The sequence below is a fragment of the Gouania willdenowi genome, chromosome 16 (genome assembly GCF_900634775.1).
Source record: "Gouania willdenowi chromosome 16, fGouWil2.1, whole genome shotgun sequence".
Classification (NCBI taxonomy): Eukaryota; Metazoa; Chordata; class Actinopteri; order Blenniiformes; family Gobiesocidae; genus Gouania; species Gouania willdenowi.
Genome location: NC_041059.1, coordinates 32,203,263 through 32,219,133, shown reverse-complemented (window position 1 = coordinate 32,219,133; position 15,871 = coordinate 32,203,263). Strand labels below are relative to the sequence as shown.

The 15,871-nt window shown below is 39.0% G+C and overlaps 1 protein-coding gene across 8 annotated transcripts in view; it reads left to right on the top strand.

The window, feature by feature from the left end:
• The window catches only part of ppox (protoporphyrinogen oxidase), a 49,225-nt gene that overhangs the window by 27,876 nt on the left and 5,478 nt on the right, over positions 1-15,871 (top strand). For 6 of the 8 annotated variants that reach the window (XM_028471728.1, XM_028471730.1, XM_028471727.1 and 3 more), the window contains 6 exons: positions 1,658-1,851; positions 5,161-5,221; positions 5,378-5,496; positions 6,708-6,821; positions 15,479-15,628; positions 15,766-15,808. In XM_028471728.1, the coding sequence (XP_028327529.1) occupies positions 1,658-1,851; positions 5,161-5,221; positions 5,378-5,496; positions 6,708-6,821; positions 15,479-15,628; positions 15,766-15,808 (681 nt within the window). Of the gene's footprint in view, positions 1-1,657; positions 1,852-5,160; positions 5,222-5,377; positions 5,497-6,707; positions 6,822-15,478; positions 15,629-15,711; positions 15,809-15,871 lie in introns of those variants that run through there. The other 2 variants (XM_028471732.1, XM_028471733.1) reach the window with 2 other exon arrangements.

Here is a 15,871-nt window from a genome sequence, read left to right as displayed (position 1 = left end):
CTGGAATCATTTTGTAGCTTTAATGTCGGGAAGTTGCACAAGTATATCCCCAACTTCTGTTTTTAGCCTTTGATTTAGTATGGGCTGTTGAATCGATCGCTGTTTCCTAGCTGACATTTTGAACATTTATCTCACTTTCCTCACATTTAGCACATTTTTCTTTCATTTGAGACAAATTCATTTAAAACAGCATGTTCTATATCATTGCTAAAGTAGTGCGAACATGAAAAAGAAATCTAAATGTTAATGGTATATCTATATCTAAATGTTAAATGTATATCTATATCTAAATGTTAAATCTAAATATTAAATCAGTCAAAAAGTGTAAAACTAAATGTTTAGAAATTATACAAAGTGGGCTGGTCAGCGCCTGTCAATCACTCGGCCCCGCCCACCCTCCAAGATCTTCATCGTGAGTCAAAGGGAGTTGACGTACAGCATGCTGGTACTCTCAGTGAATCTACATCTGTTAAACTATCTAAGGGCAGTTGTTCACTCACATTCCCTTGGCTGATGTGCAGCTTGTACACCAGTCATTACCGCACATTTTTTGAGTTTGTCAGCTTGGAGCGATCCCGCAATGTCTCACTCTTCTCCTCTCCTCACTCACTGAGCTGTAGTCGGTGGTGTGGGTGGGGTTTTGTGATTCACAGGCACTGACTGGCCCACTTTGCCTAATTTCTAAACATTTAGCTTTACACTTGGCGACTGATTTCACATTTAGATTTAGATATACATTTAACATTTAAATTTAGATATAAATATAACATTTAGAATTAACATTAGAGTTTAATAAATTTTTCATGTGTACACATTTTTAACAATGATATAGAACTTACTAATTTACATGAATTTCTGTCTGGCTTTGAAAAGTGACCTAGTTTTTACATTTGCCACCCCTTAATTTAGAAGCTATTTGTATGTTCATTGAATGAACCTGAAGGATTCTATTCTGCATGCAGAACCGTGTGTAATGGTAACAGCATCAAATTCACTATCAATGAAAGAATCCTGACTAACCTGGACATAGCCTAAAGCCAATGTTTACAGTGCAATGTAGTGATAATATCTAAATGCTGGGGTCATAACTTTAAGTTGTTGGATTTGTTGATGTGGGTATTGCTTTGAGATAACTGGCCAGTTGAAATACTAATTACCACCTTTATTAGTCTATTAGTCTAATATTAAGGATTTCATTTCTATCAAAGTCCATACAGAAAATTACAACTTACTGATTGAAATGTAAAAGTTGCTGCTGTTGATGTTTGATATTTTGTAATTCCCTACCTACAATCCATTGGGGCCCAAAGACTGATGGTATTTGCAGGTTGCTGCAGCAGTATGCATAAGTATGCTAAACTTTTCAATATTTAGATCACTTTTAAAATCTCAGCCAGTAGATTAGAGATGAAGGTTGAAACAAAGGGAGGTGAAAGTCTGCTCTTCTCATTGATTAAAGTATTAAGTCCTAAAGCAGATTGTAATAAACTGTGTTGTATTTGTCTGTGTGCAGGCCTATTGTAGACTGAAATAGGTAGAATGGATTGATGGATAAATGATACTGTGAACATGATAACATTACATGAACTTCTAGTATTGTATGATGACCATGCGTTCACTTTTCAAACACTTCCTGTGGCCCTTGTGTGTCCTACAGGTCCTGGTCCTGTGATCTTACCCGGCTGTCTGGCTCAGAGGTCTGTGAAAGAGTCCTGGGCCCAGTGGTCTTTGAAGAGGGGGATAGAGTCCTTTCCAGAAGCTATCATTGAAAATCTTCAACAAAGCCAAAAAGCAGAACTTCACCCAAATGCAGCTGTAAAAAAAATTGATCCGTCAACCCCTGGATGGAAGGTTAGTGATGAGATTCTACCAATGACTTTTAATAAATGTGTGAAATTATGTCATGGCTTCTTGACAGCAGCAAATCAGGAGAGTTCGTTTGTTTGTCTGTTAAAATGTTACTATTAAAAAAAAAAAAAAAAAAAAGTAAATGTAATTATATATTTGTTATTCATAGTTAGATTTCTATGACTTAGATCAGATTGCTACAATAATAAATGATTAAATAATAAAGTTCCAGTTCACGTCACTAATGGATGGTCTCTGTTGTCATATGGATGTGCATTCTGTTAATGGAGTGTGTGTGGTATACAAAGTTGACTTTGTTTTCTTTCACTATTTTCCCTCACCTTTCCTATGTGTAGTGTCTGTCTGAGTAGCTCTTCCCTTGTGTCCCTCCCTCATGCTCAGTGTGCTGCACACTATGCTGCATCTCCTTAACTTCTCTCTCTTTGATAATCTTTTTTATATCCCAAAATCTTAGGTGCACAAATGGGCTTCAGGGTGTAATAGAACTTAATGCAACCTAGAATATCAATAATTATGTAAATAAGGTGCACACCAAACTAGCAAATTTTGGTCTGCTTGAAAATGAATGTATTGCTTTAAGATCATGCTACAGATATGTCCTATTACCTTTTTCTTAAAAAGCAAAATCTTGATGGTTATTGCTTACAACAAATCACCAAGATTCAACCTGTGTGGAATAATGTTTCCCTTATTAAACTGAACAAGATGATTTGCATTTCCTGAACAAAATGCAAGTTAGGATGCAGATGACCAAAGGAAACTTCACAGAATTAGCTTTAATTTTAAAGGGGGCATCTGCAACCTTCACAGAATCAGTTTTTATTCTGAAAGGATATAACCCGTTGTTGTCCCAATCGGTTTGAATAAGAATTAATCAATTCTTCAGTAACCATAAAACTTACAAAAATGTTACACGATTACAGGAGTGTCCTTAGTATTGCGTACACTGTAGTACCTGGTCGGTAAATCGGACTAAGTATGGGGGGCGACTTGGCGTACAAATATCTTTTCTACAATAATTATAGTGAGGATGCTATCAATCAATCTTTTATTTGTATAGCACCAAATCATAACCAATGGTATCTCAAGACACTTTACAGTAGAGCAGTCTTAAGGACGGACTCTTCATTTTATGGATACACACATATGCATATATACGTATATACACATACATATGTATCCCACACCCAACATGAATTCATCATGGCGGCAAGGAAAACCTTCTGTTAAGCAGCAGGAACCTTGTGTGGATCCCATTCCTATGATGAACAGCCATCCACGTTATGCTGTGTTGGGTGTGTGCAGAGGAAAGGGTGGAGACAGAGTTGTTGAGACTCTGTAACTCCACACTGAGGATCCCACGGACCTACAAGACAAAAGCCAGAAGGAGTACAGGAGCAAACACACAAGGGAAGAAGCAGACATAGAGGGAGTGTTCGAGAGAGGAATGGAACCCTCTCCGGTCCCTCTCTAACCTAAATGACCTCTCTCTTAACGCCCTCTCCAACCTCTCTCCAACCGAGCATGCCAGACCCCCCCCGTCAGTCTATGCCTATTGCATCTTAACTATGAGCTATGAGCTGGTTCCTAACTAAAAGCTTTACCAAAGAGGAATGTTTTGAGCCTAACCTTAAAGGTAGAGAGGGTGTCTGCCCCCCGAACCGTGGTTGGTAGATGGTTCCAGAGAAGTGGGGCCTGATAACTGAAAACTCTTCCTCCTATACTACTTTTAGAGACAAATGGAACAACGAGTAGTCCAGCATTTTGAGAGCGTAGTGTTCTGGGGGGATTGTTTGGCACGACAAGCTCCTTGAGATAGACTGGTGCCTGTCCATTTAGGGCTTTATAAGTGAGAAGAAGAATCTTGAATTCTATTCTATATTTTATGGGAAGCCAATGTAGAGAGGCTAATACAGGAGTAATGTGATCTCTTCTCTTAGTTTTAGTCAGTACACGTGCTGCAGCATTTTGAACCAGCTGAAGTGTCTTAAGCGACTTGCTCGGGCAGCCTGCTAAAAGAGAATTACCATAATCCAGTCTAGAGGTAACAAAAGCATGGACTAGCTTTTCGTAGTCGCTCTGAGACAGGATAGGTCTGATTTTAGCAATGTTACGGAGATGAAAGAAGGCAGTTCTTGAAGTTTGTTTTTTGTGAGAGTTGAAGGATAAATCCTGATCAAATAGAACCCCAAGGTTTCTAACAGTTGTGCTTCGTGCCAGAGTAATGCCATCTAGGGCAGTTAGGCTAGCATAGGTTTCTCTAAGGTGTCGTGGGCCCAGTACAATGACCTCAGTCTTGTCTGAGTTAAGAAGAAGAAAATTTTGGTCCATCCAGGTCCTAATGTCCTTTAGACAGGCCTCAAGTTTAGATAGCTGATTTGTCTCACCTGGCTTCATTGATACATACAGTTGGGTATCATCAGCATAGCAGTGAAAGTTAAGAGTATTTTCTCATAACATTACCAAGGGGGATCATATAGATACAGAAGAGGATTGGACCTAGCACAGAGCCCTGAGGAACCCCGTAGCTTACTTTAGTGTACACAGAAGACTTATTATTCACGTGTACAAACTGGTACCTATTAGATAGGTAGGACTTAAACCAGTTTAGGGCAGTCCCTGTGATTCCAAGTAATTTCTCTAATCTCTCTAGTAGAATATAGTGATCTATAGTGTCAAAAGCTGCACGAAGATCTAATAAAACCAGCACTGAGAGTCGTCCTTCATCTGAAGCCCAGAGTAGATCATTAGTTACTTTAACTAAAGCAGTCTCTGTGCTGTGTTGAGCTCTAAAACCTGACTGGAAGTCCTCGAACAGGCTGTTTTGAAGGAAGTCACAGAGCTGAGCCGCCACAACTTTCTCAAGAATCTTTGAAATAAAAGGAAGATTAGTTATAGGCCTGTAGTTTGCTAAAGTGCTGGAATCAAGAGTAGGTTTTTTGAGAAGGGGTTTGATTACAGCTACTTTAAAGGACTGTGGCACATAGCCTTTTGATAGGGATAGGGATGCTATACATCCTCACATTTCGCTATTTAAAATCAACTTTTCAATGCACATTGATTTTTTGCACAATGGGAACATTTTGTTAATAGAAATGAAATAAAAATTGAGTGTTTGCAAAAGAACAGCAAATAAAATTAAATTAAAAAAAACCTGTGAACGTGTGACCCACATTAAGAAGAAATAAGAGAGGAAAATAAAATAAAAATAAAACATTTTCATACATATGTATCTATGAGCGTTTCTAAACTATTTCTCAGCTTTGTTTTTAAAATTGTTTCTGTTTGCAGGTTCATTTAGAGGATGGTGTTATATCAGCTGACTACATTATCTCTGCACTGCCCGCTAAAGGTGAGACTGGAATGTAGGTGTGGTCTTAATACACAAGGCTCTATGTTTTCTATAATTAAAGTTATATTTAGTTCATCTTCTGTACTGCAGTTACAATCTCCAACTGAAACCTAAGTTTAGCAGCTTTATTGTTTGACCCTTTTGCTGTGTCCTCAGCTCTCTCCACAGTCCTCCCCCCTTCCTGTCCACAGCTGATCCAGCAGCTACAGGACATTGCCATGGCAACTGTTGCTGTGGTAAATCTGGAGTATGATGGTTCTATCCTGCCTGTAATGGTGCGAACTAAAACATTTTCATTCTGTTTAAACAGTCACTGATGTGTCCAGAATTTCTTTAACTAATTTGATTTTACGAAGCACGAAGCTATTTTAACCAAAACTGTCTTCATTGCAAGTTTGTGAAAAATAGCTTTGTTTGGTATTTATCTGTATAAATCTCTTAAATGTTAAAAGTGTCAGCGGAAAAAAACATAGTGTATATACTTACATCTTTATATTGTACTTAAACCAACCTTCATATTGCCCAAATATTGGAGCAGAAAAGACAAACATGTTTTCATTTGATGATACAAGCATGAAATTTTGTAGAGCTGTTGATGGAAGTGTACATTTTCAGAACAAAGTACTATCCACCTGTAATTCACTTTAGTCATTTTCCAAGATGGCTGCCATAAAATGCTTAAAGGTTCCATATTATACTGCTTTTCATACCATTTCACACGTTTCAGAAGTCCAACAAAATAGTAGCCCAAACGCACCTGTCGTCCTGTACTTCAGGGTTCTAAATAGTTGCTCTCATGAGCTCCCCTCAGAACAGATGCCTCTGAGTAGGAGCTCTTTTCTCTTTCATGTTAATGGAAACAGCAGTAACTGAGCAGTGTTAGCTTGCGTGCTAATGTTACACTGACATTTTAACAGCTAACAGCTTATCATGCTAGTTAGGCTTATTGCAATAAAAGAAACACAAAATATTAACTTACATCTTCCACATTTGTGCTTAAGTCATGAAGTGTTGGTACTGTGTCATACTTTATAGTTTTTGAGCTAAATGAGCTCTGTACTTGTTTTCATAGCAATCCTCCGTAAAATGTCGGACGCACATACAAATGTTTGGGAATGTCAGACAGCCACTCACACTCCCATTCATTTCTATGGGCAATCTAGAAACTCCAATCAACCTAATGTTATGTTTTTGGTTTGTGGGAGGAAGCCAGAGTATCCACACAAGTACAGGGAGAACATGCAAACTCTACACAGATAGGACCCAAGTGTCCACCCCAGGGCTTGAACCCAGGACCTTCTTGCTGTGACTGAGGGGGATGTGCTAACCACTATTCTACCTTGCGTCCCTTAAATAAATGTCATGGTACAAAAAATCTAAATTGTCCTATGGACAGCTGGGTTAATATAAACCACAGGACATTTATTTAGTATCAACCATTTAAAACAAGCAATGATTTCCTTTATTTTGTTTGTGTTAACGTTAGGGCTTCGGTCACCTTGTTCCTTCATCTGAGGATCGTGCTTTACTTGGTGTGGTCTACGATTCTGTTCCTTACCCTCAACACAACAGACCGGGCGCCCTCACCACCAGACTGACGGTAAGAAACTCTCCTGTCTCTAGTGCAGGAGTATTCAACTCCAGTCCTCGAGGGCTGGATTCCTGAGACTTTTATATGTCTCCCTGTTCCAACACACCTGGTTGAAACCAATGTGTTGTCATGATGTTAGATGCATGATTACGAGCCATTCATTTGATTCAGGTGTGTTGGAGCAGGGACACATCTTAAAGAATCAGGAATCCGTCCCTCGAGGACTGGAGTTGAATACCCCTGCTCTAGTGTCTCGTTCTCTAAGATGAATCATGGTCTTCATGTTAGAATGTGGTAACATGTCCAAATGGAAGCCAAAGTTGACCAGTTAAATTTACTCTAAAGCATGATTAATACTTGCTCTATGGATCACAGATAATGTGAAGATGATTCTGCACCTCATCATAGAAGCAAGTTTTGCTACATATTTTGAATCAAAAGCTTCATGAACATATAATAGTAGAGGCTCAAAGTACATAGAATAATAAATTGAAAAAGTGAACAACCTGTTGGTGCTAAAATAGTGTCTGAGAGGTAAAAACTGATAGAATTGTCTTCGTTTAAAGTAAATGCAGTAAATTTGTTATAAACCTAACAAATCACCATCTATTCTGGAGTAAATTTTATGTACATTTAAAAAAAATGCAAGTAATTCCTTTCTTTGGGGTGTTTCAAGCACTAAATATCTACCAGCGCTACCGTCCTACTGTGTAGTGACTTGGATTTTGATCTTTGAGCCCTCGGTTCAAGGCGGTATTTGTGTAGTTTTGGTTCTTCACGCAAATAAAATCCCCTCCCACTATATTTATCCCTTTAGAATGTTCAGCTAAGAGTGAGGCAGTTTCTTGGAAAAAATGTCAGAATCAGAATCATCTTTATTAACCATGTATGTTTAACATACAAGGAATTTGACTCCGGTAGATCAGTATGGTAAAAACTAACCTGCAGTGGTGAGTAGTGCGAAAGGATGATGAAGTAAACATGAGGTGATTATCTTTTTCAGTATTTACATTAGCAAGTGTGCATAGATGAACATTTAAATGAAATAATATACATTTATGTACATTCACAGTGACAGTTTAGTTCCAGGGTTATTTCACAGCATGAGGTCTGACACTCTTTGACTGTTTTGGCGTACAGTGATCTGTAACGTCTGCCGGAGGGGAGGAGTTTGAACAGTTTTTGTCCAGGGTGTGAGGGATCTGCAGTGATGTTTCCTGACCCTGGACCAGCACCGATGATCTTTTCTGCAGACTTGTTTGTCCGTTGTAGTCTGTGTCTGTCTAGTTTGGTTGTAGATCCAAACCAGACAGTGATGGAGGTGCACAGAACAGACTGAATGATGGAGGTGGAGAACATAATCAGCAGCTCCTGGGGCAGGTTGAACTTCCTCAGCTGACGCAGGAAGTACATCCTTCTTTCTCATAGTGTCTATGTGGGAGGTCCACTTCAGATCCTGTGACCCCCAGTTTCCACTGGCTGCGGCTCCGCTGCGTTACGTCACCGCCGTGTCACCAGAGCTGATAGGTTTCCACTTTATTCTATGTGTTAATTTCCACCGGGTCCGCTGCGGTGTGTGTCTGCTCCTTCCCAGATGCGGTAGTCCGGTGCCCTCCGCCATATATACGCAGGGCTTCTATTTCTGGCGGATACCGGAGCACGACGCAACAATTAGCACAGAGCAAATGAAGCTAAACAGGAAATTAAGCAGTACTCCGCAATAAAATATTGGGTTACTTTTCAAAATAAAACACTTTTTCACTATTTCAAGTAAATACATCACCAAAACGTCATAATGTGTAAAAACAAATTCACATCCACTATATTGATTCCTCTCATACTGTAACTGCACTGGAAACTGTAGCAACTTTGATTTCGTTCATGTTTTACTGGTGCAGTTTTATCTTCTCTGTTGGCTGTTGCTAAAAAAAAATGTGTCTATGACAAATCCAGAGTCTAACCTTCTTGTTCTCCTTCGTTAGGAACACTGACCTGTTTATCTGTTTATTGTTGCGTTTATAACCCGCGGGTAAATGTGTGTTCTCTCATTTACCCGCGGGTAAATGAGAGAACTGCTCTGTCTCGTGACGTCATAGTCGTTCAACCGGAGTGCACCGTGGCGCACTCAAAACGCATCTGGTGTGAATTACTGGATGGCGGATAGCGTTGAAATACCGGATTGGTGCCGTGGCGCAGCGGAGACGTATCCAGTAGAAACGCCGGGTGAGATTGTGGATCCCAGGAACCTGAAAGTGTCCTTAGTAGACGCTGTGCTGTTTAGAATATGGAGATGACACTGGACTTCAGGAGAAGCCCCCCCTCACATTCTGAATGGGTTTAGCTCCAGATTCCTGTCAGTCAGGAAGTCGGTGATCTACTGACTGTTGGAGGCCGGCACTATGAGCTGGGTGAGTTTCTGGTGAAGGGTGTCTGGGATGATGGTGTGAAACGCAGTGCTGAAGTTCACAAACAGAATACTAGTGTAGGTACCTGGGAAGTAGTGATCAACCGATTCATCGGCTGAGTTTTGCGTGTTTTACGTGCATCGGCCGATGCGCGCTGCTGCATTCGCAGATCCACTTTATTAACAGTGCGGCTGCTCCGTGTTGCTGCAGACAGAGAGCAGAGCCCCTCCCCCCACTAGCAGAGTGTGAAGGAAGCTCTACATTCCCAACAGGTTTTAAACTTAGATAGTATCTTTTAACTGTTTAACTTAGTGATTCCGTGGGTCCACGTGTTGTCGCACTTCTAGTTAACAAGCAGCTGCTGGAGGTTTGACGTGTGCGCGCACACGCGTGTTTCTTTTTCTCTCTCTGCTTCTCACTCAGCGCTGCGCTGAGAAGTTTTTTAACTTTGTGAAGCAGTTTACTGCATGTTTGAATATTTATTCCTGTTAATGTTGATGCAATTTAGAACAGAAACTTGAACAGTTTGTTGCTTAATGCATATCTGACATCATGTTTTTTGCCTCTGCTAATTTATGTTCTGGAGTTGTGTTGGAATGGACTAATGTTCATGGTTTCTTTTTTTGTTTAATACAGTGCCCGTCGGAAGTATGCATTCATGTGGGAGCATAAGGGGTATATTTGCAGGTGCAAAATGTGGGTGCAATTTTCCTGGTTTAATTTCATCATTGTTTTTTTTATCTTTCAGTTGTCTTTTTGTGCATTTTTTTTTGAATAATTATTGTTTTTTGTTGCCATTGTAGTGTGATTCTGGAGTCATTTGGTGTATTTTTTGTATAAATATTGTTTATTTTTTGTTTTATTTTACTCTGTTAGTATATTTTTATTATAAATTGTGTGTGCGTGTGCGTGTGTGTGTGTCTCTCCATCCATCTCCTCCGTGTGTTATCTCTCGCGTGCGTTTTGCACATATTCGGTCGCAGGTTGTTAAGAGAGACACAGAAGTACCACGAAAAACAAACGTTTTGCAACACCAAAGTCGCAACTCTCTAAACGGCTCTGTGTGAGTTCAGTATTTTCATCCCGGTGTAGTGCATGAACGTGCATCAGCCGTGTGTGTGTGTTGACATTGTAGCCGCTAGCATCTTTCTTAGCACATAGAATAATTTAAGAAAGACTCATCCTTGCGCAGAACAATCAATCATAGTGGAGCCGTGTTGTGGACCCATTATTATTATTATAATAATTACTTCAGCCACTGCTTGTGACAGAAAAATTTAACATTGACGCTAAAACATTTTGCAAATACATCTTGAGACACTGTCAATCTTTACGTCATACAAAACTACAGTACGCCAGTTAAATCAACTATTCATCAGCATGCATGGCTATACTGTACAACCCCTCGACCAACAGAGAAAGTCCAGTGCCACCACTGGATAAGTTTGTGTAGAGCCCTGATTATAATAAAAATGATGATACGAATATAATAGTATTAGCAAAATAGTAATGGTTATAATGATAATAATAATAATAGCAATAACAATAATATAATAAGAATCTAGTAACAATAATACGATAAAAAACAAAAAATTAAATAATGATGTGGTAAAATGATAATATAGCAATGCTAATAATACAAAGAGAATACCAGTAACTCTAATATAAAATACTAATAATTAAAAAGGAGTTTAAAAATATAATGGTCATTATAATAATGCCAATAACATTAATACAGTCGTAGTACATTATTATATTATATGATAATAATAATAATGGCAATAACAAAGAGAATCCAGTAACTGTAATACATTAATAAAAACAATAATAAACATTAAATAATAAAGTAATAGTAATAATAATACAATGAGAATACCAATACCTATAAGATAAAAGAATAATAAAAAAAAGAATATAATAAGAACAATAATACAGGTGTAGTACAATTAGATAGAGATATAATATTAATAGTGAAAGTAGTAACAGTAATGGTTATAAAAATAATAAATAAGAATAACAATAATAAAGTAGTAGTACAATTAGATAGGGATATAATATTAATAGAAGTAGTAATAGTTTACTATTACTACTATAAGATAAAACAATAATAAGAAAGACTAATATGTAGTCACATCATTCATCTCTCCTTCTTTGGATGCAGCGTCTAGGTGTATTAACTCGAGCACCATGTGATAAGCTTTAGCTTAGTTTAGCTTTCTTAACTGCCGACATTAGAATTATGTGCATGTTAATACGGACTTTGCAGGTTTTTCCGCTATAAATGACTTGACTTCTCCAGCGTGTGATGCTCTGCTCCGGAGTAAAAGCGTCACGTGCTTATGTGGTGAAAATATGAGCGTTTATAATGCTGTGTTCACGGATAAACATGCATGTTTACTTACCAGAATAGTACGCCCAGAAACAATAATCATAGTGGAGCCGTGTTGTGGACCCATCCGTTCACAAAAACGTTACATTCCTCTGAATGTTTGTCAGCACAGCCTCCGTCCACAGTCATGGAGACGAAGGAGGAAGTGAGTTTGTGACCCGAGATATAAAGGAAGTTTGGAATCACGGGAATAATATTAAATAACCATGAAATATTAACTTAAATGACTTTTAGTGGTACAAAAATGTTTTTAATATTGACCTTTTTTTTTATATAACCCAAACTGCGACACGGTGACATCATGGAACTGGAAGTAGCGCGCTCAACACTGCGCTCTTACCGAGGGAGCCTTAATAATAAAATAAACGTAAATTTGACCGTTTTGCTACACCAAATTACTCTAAAATAAGATTAATTAACGTGGATGCCGATAGCCTTTTTTTTTTTTTTTTAGGTGTGTCGCAGTTGATCACCGTTTCGCCATCAAAATGGATACCGGAAGTCGACTCAACTGTGATCAAGATGGATGTCGGAAGTCGTCTCTCAACATATGGTGCGCTAGCGCCCCCTCACTCTCTGCGGTCAAAAGCTGCCGTCCAGAAGTGAAATAAAATTAAAATAAACATTTTGAAATGACCAATTTACTCCAAAATAACAGATACACACACTCGGTATTTGGAACTCGCACCGCGTCTGGGAGATATTTGCTCCACACGCACACATCCACACAGACGTCCCTTGCTTTTTAGTTAGATAATTATATATCCTTATACTCAATAATTATGTTAATAAAATATATCTTCAGCCAGGCCAACTTTTGTCAAAGCTATTATCAGGACAAGGATGAACAGGTCTGTTTCATAATATTTCATGAGATGTCTCACTCTATTTTTGTACTTGTTTTTGTTAAATGTTTTTTACTTGGTGTCATTCTACCTCACCTTTGTTAATTTCAATAAATGTTCCTTTTTTAAATTGAGACTTGTAGCATTTGTTATCGTAATTTTATGATGTAAATTGAGAGAGCAAAAGTAGTATCAGCTCCAAATATCAGCTCAAGAAAATCGGCAGTCTGCATCGGCTAAGGCTGATGGAGAAATAATTGGCATCGACCCTAAAAAACCCATATCGGTCGATCCCTAGTGGGTAGTCGAGATGGTGTAGGATGTAGTTCAGTCCAATGTTGACTGCATCATCCACCGACCTTTTTGCCTGATAGGCAAACTGCAGGAGGTCCAGCAGGGGGCCTGTGATGTCCTTCAGGTAGCTCAACACCAGTCTCTCAAAGGACTTCATGACCACAAATGTCAGGGCGATGGGTCTGTAGTCATTGAGTCCTGTGATGGCTGGTTTTTTTGGGACTAGGATGATGGTGGACCTTTTGAAGCAGGAGGGTACTTCACACAGCTCCAGTGATGTGTTTAGAATCCATGTGAAGATGGTTGTGAATGTTGTCTTCATTTGGTGTGTAAAGATTCATAATAGTAATACTTCTATCACCAATTGTACCACCACCATCACGTGGTATCCCTCTTTTATTTACATGTATTTTGTCTAGTTTGAAGCCTATCAATTAGGTACAGGATAGCCACTCGTAGAATGCACTAAAATGTGGCCCTTTTTCCTGTCATCCAACTGAGTCTCTCTTAGAAGTGCTGTTAAGCGGGGTGGTGTTTAGCTCAGTGGGTTGAGCGCCCGCCCCATAAACGGAGGCTGTAGTTCCTCACCTGCAGCCGGTCCAGGTTCGATTCCCGGCCTGGGACCCTTTGCTGCATGTCATTCCCTGCTCTCTCTGATCCCTTTCCTATCAAGCAACTGTCATATAAAGGCCAATAGAGCCCAAAAAATCCTTTAAAAAAAAAAAAAAAAGAAGTGCTGTTAAGCAATTCTATCTTTTTAGGTGCCAGATTGTCTTTCATCAATTACTGGTACCTCAGAAGTTGTTCAAAGTTAGATTGAGGTTACAATTCAAAAGCATTTTAAGTTTCATACCCATGTTTGCCGATACCATAAAACTAGACTACTCAGAGAGTGCAAATCTCCCCCAAGTTTAGAGGCGCAAAGTCACCAGCAGGTGGTTCTGTAGAACCAGCTAAACATCCACATCACGCTAAAAAAAAAAATTCTGGATACTTTAAACACTAACTGCTGGATCATTTCCAAAATAAAACACTTTTTTCCTTTTGATAGCTCTGCAGAAGCACGAGAACGAGCCATTCATTTGATTCAGGTGTGTTGGAGCAGGGACACATCTAAAAGTTTCAGGAATCTGGCCCTCAAGGACTGGAGTTCCCCACCCTGCTCTCGGGTCTAAAAATCACACTATTATGGCCCTTGGTGGAGCCTGGTCCTGAAGCTCCAATGCAGTTTTAAAGAACATAATCAAGAATGGCACCATTGTTTTCAACTACTGCTTCTTCTGGGATCCCATATAGAGTGGGATATTTCAAGAGAAATATGCAATTAAAAATTCAATATGGTGGCCAATTTTCAAGATGGCCACCATTGCTAATTCAATGATTATATAACCAAAAAATGCTCGGATCGGGCCAAACAAGGTGTCAGCAAGTTTTTTGAGGTGATTGAGTGTTGGGGCTCTAGCGGGCGCAGTCCTGACTCTACCTGGGGGGGGGTGCACATATTCGGACTCAAGCGGACAAGACCTTTCCGCTGACACCTCATCTGGCTTGATCTGAGGATTTTTTTGGTAATATAATAACTATTGAATAGCCATCTTGAAAAATGGTAGCCATATTGAATTTTTGAGTGGCCAACACCTTTTTCCAAAATAGTGGCCCTTACTGAGTATCTGTGCCAAATGTCATGCTTTTATACCAAAGTGAACAATTTCTTTACTAATGCTGCTGCACTACAACACCCTGATGCTGTCATAGTCATGAGCACAGCTTCACTCTTCAGCAGATAGTCTAGCTCCCTCTCCTGGCACATGCTCCCATCTTCAGCATTACTCACTCTGTGCTCCATATGGTTAATATTTCATCTAATTTCTCCATTTTCTTCTCTGTGTTCTGCATTGCCATTTTCTTGCCTGAGTTTCTATATCTCCGCTAGTAGTTCCGATACCCCGTGGTTGTCTCCGTCAGCCATGCTAACTTCTAGCGTTAGCTGTTTATGGTTAGACTTGGTTCCATCATGTTTTCCACTTCTTTCTTGTTTTGTTTCTGGCTGGCGCTCATTTTGGTTTGCTATTTATAGCTCAGACACGTGTTCTTCTGTCAAGTTCACCTGTGTTTTGGGAACTTTAATTCTTGGGTCGGACAGAGCCATGAAACCACACGTCCACTTCTGGCATTAGGCAAACAGAAGTACTCAGCAAAAGAACATTTGGAAAAAATTAATGAAACACTAAAATAATTATAAAGAATTTGGATCTTGTGTTTTTTCATTCTCAAAACTAGAAAAAAAACGCATATCCTGAAGAAAATGCAAATGAGAATGCATATGCATAAATGTACAACATGCTGTAAGCTGCATGAAGGAATGAAGAATTGTTGAAAATGTTCTAACTTTTTTCAACATTTATTAGTCTATTTTTTAAAAAAGTCAAAATGAGTTGGAAGAGTGAAAAGGATTTTAAAAGTTGTAAAAAGCTGAAAGACCTTTAATTATTTTTTTTTAATTCAAATTATTATAAATGTGTGAAAAGTTTGTGAAAAATTCAATAATTATCCAATCCAAATTCTAGTACAGGCCTTGCATGAATCCATGAGAAATATCTACAAATGTCTAAAATGTTGCAAGTTAATTTACTAATTACCAGGGGATGATTGTTCAGTCTTTGGCCTTATTTTTAAGCATTTGGTTGTACAGTATGTCCATCTCTGAGCTGCTATTGTGACTTTGTTTTGAAGGTGATGATGGGCGGAGCCTGGTTCCAGGAGGCGTTTGGTGACCCTGAAGCAGTAAATGAGGAGGCTCTTTTAACATGTGCACTTAATGCAGTGCGTTGTCACCTGGGGGTCATGGCCCCTCCCAGCTGGAGTCGAGTGGCTGTTCACAAGGTGTGTCTAACACCTCACTTATTAGATCATTATTATTTCTTTTAAATTTGACACATGTATTCCATTTTTTTGGGCCTTTTTAGCTTTGGTTGAAAACAGTAAGAACTGATGCTGACCTGTGATTGCCTTTTCCTCAGGACTGTTTACCTCAGTACTATCTGGGCCACTTTCGTAAAGTCGGTGAGTTGTTTTCAGCCTTTTGTATTAACACATTTAAAGTTATAATGGTTTCTATGTATGTAT